At 61.9% G+C, this 1,156-nt stretch overlaps 1 protein-coding gene across 1 annotated transcript in view; it reads right to left on the minus strand.

Annotated features, from left to right (window-relative positions):
• Positions 1–1,156, minus strand: part of GRIPAP1 (GRIP1 associated protein 1) — a gene marked incomplete at its 5' end in the record, with an annotated part of 23,527 nt that extends 22,371 nt beyond the window's left edge. The window contains 2 exons of the mRNA XM_025213668.1: positions 482–508; positions 1,031–1,156. Coding sequence (XP_025069453.1) covers positions 482–508; positions 1,031–1,156 — 153 coding nt within the window. The remainder of the gene's footprint in view (positions 1–481; positions 509–1,030) is intronic.

Genomic DNA, 1,156 nt, shown 5'->3' on the forward strand with positions numbered 1-1,156 from the left:
ACCTCCCCATGATCCCCACCCCCCCGCCTTGCCCCGCCCCATAGCCTCCAGTTCCTGCAAGGGCATAGGGGTCAGAGTCTGCCCAGGACCTCCCCAATACCTCTCAGGGACACTTCCTCTCCCCCCCAAAGTCCCTCCACCTCCCGGGGAGAGCATGCAGTGGGTCAGAGCCAGGCTTGGATCTCCCAATGCCCCCCTCAGGAGCCCCATGGGCCCCCCCAGTTACACTCAGCTGTTCCCCACCAGCTCCACCCCAGTGCTGACTTGGGAACACACCCCTAGCCTCTCCACCTGAGTGGGGGGGAAGGAGGGGGAAGTGGAGGGGTCAGACCAGCCCAGGACACCCCCTATCCCCCCTCCCCCCACAGGAACGCCAGTGCTGTTGCCTAATGGGCAGGTCAAAGCCAGCATAGAACCTGTCCCCACCTCAGGACTTCACAGCTCCTCCACCCCCAAAAGCACCCCTACCCCAAGGTCTCACCTGCGCTTTCTTGCTTTTGCTGAGAGCCTGGAAAACAATGTAGAAAACCAGTCAGCTTCCAACCACCACCCCAGAGTGGGGTGCATCTCAGCCTGTTATGCTCAGTGTTCTCCAGCAGCTCCACCCCAGAGCCAGCTGCATCTCAGCCATGCCCCCCCCTCTAGAATTGGTTGCATCTCAGCCTGTTATGCTCAGTTATTTCCTAGTTGCTCCAACCTAGAGCTAGATACATCTCAACCCTTCTGGTGCCCAGTCCTACTCAGCTGTTCTCAGGCACCCCCACCCCAGAGAGGGACGGGCACATTTTAGCCTGTTATACCCAGGCAGCTTCCAGCCTTCCCACCCCAGAGCCAGATGCATCTCACCCTACCATTCTCAGTCGCTCAGGACAGCCCCACCCCAGAGCTGGCTGCATCTCACCTCTCCTGATCCCCTGTTGTGCTCAGCCTGTCTCAGCCGCTCCCACCCCAGAGCTGGGTGCTTCCCGACACCAGCCAAGCCCCGGGCCCAGGGCCCACCCCCACAATGCTGACTGGGGGGACCCGCTACCTTCTGGGCTTTGCTGAGCTCCTTGTCCAGGAAGGCGACGCGCTGGCGGAGCCCATGGAGCTCTGAGGAGATATCGGTGTCCAGGCGCAGCCCTGCGGCTGCGGAACCCAGGCGTTTCGGCCGCCG

This window comes from Alligator sinensis, unplaced genomic scaffold, assembly GCF_000455745.1.
Source record: "Alligator sinensis unplaced genomic scaffold, ASM45574v1 scaffold137_1, whole genome shotgun sequence".
NCBI classification, from domain to species: Eukaryota; Metazoa; Chordata; order Crocodylia; family Alligatoridae; genus Alligator; species Alligator sinensis.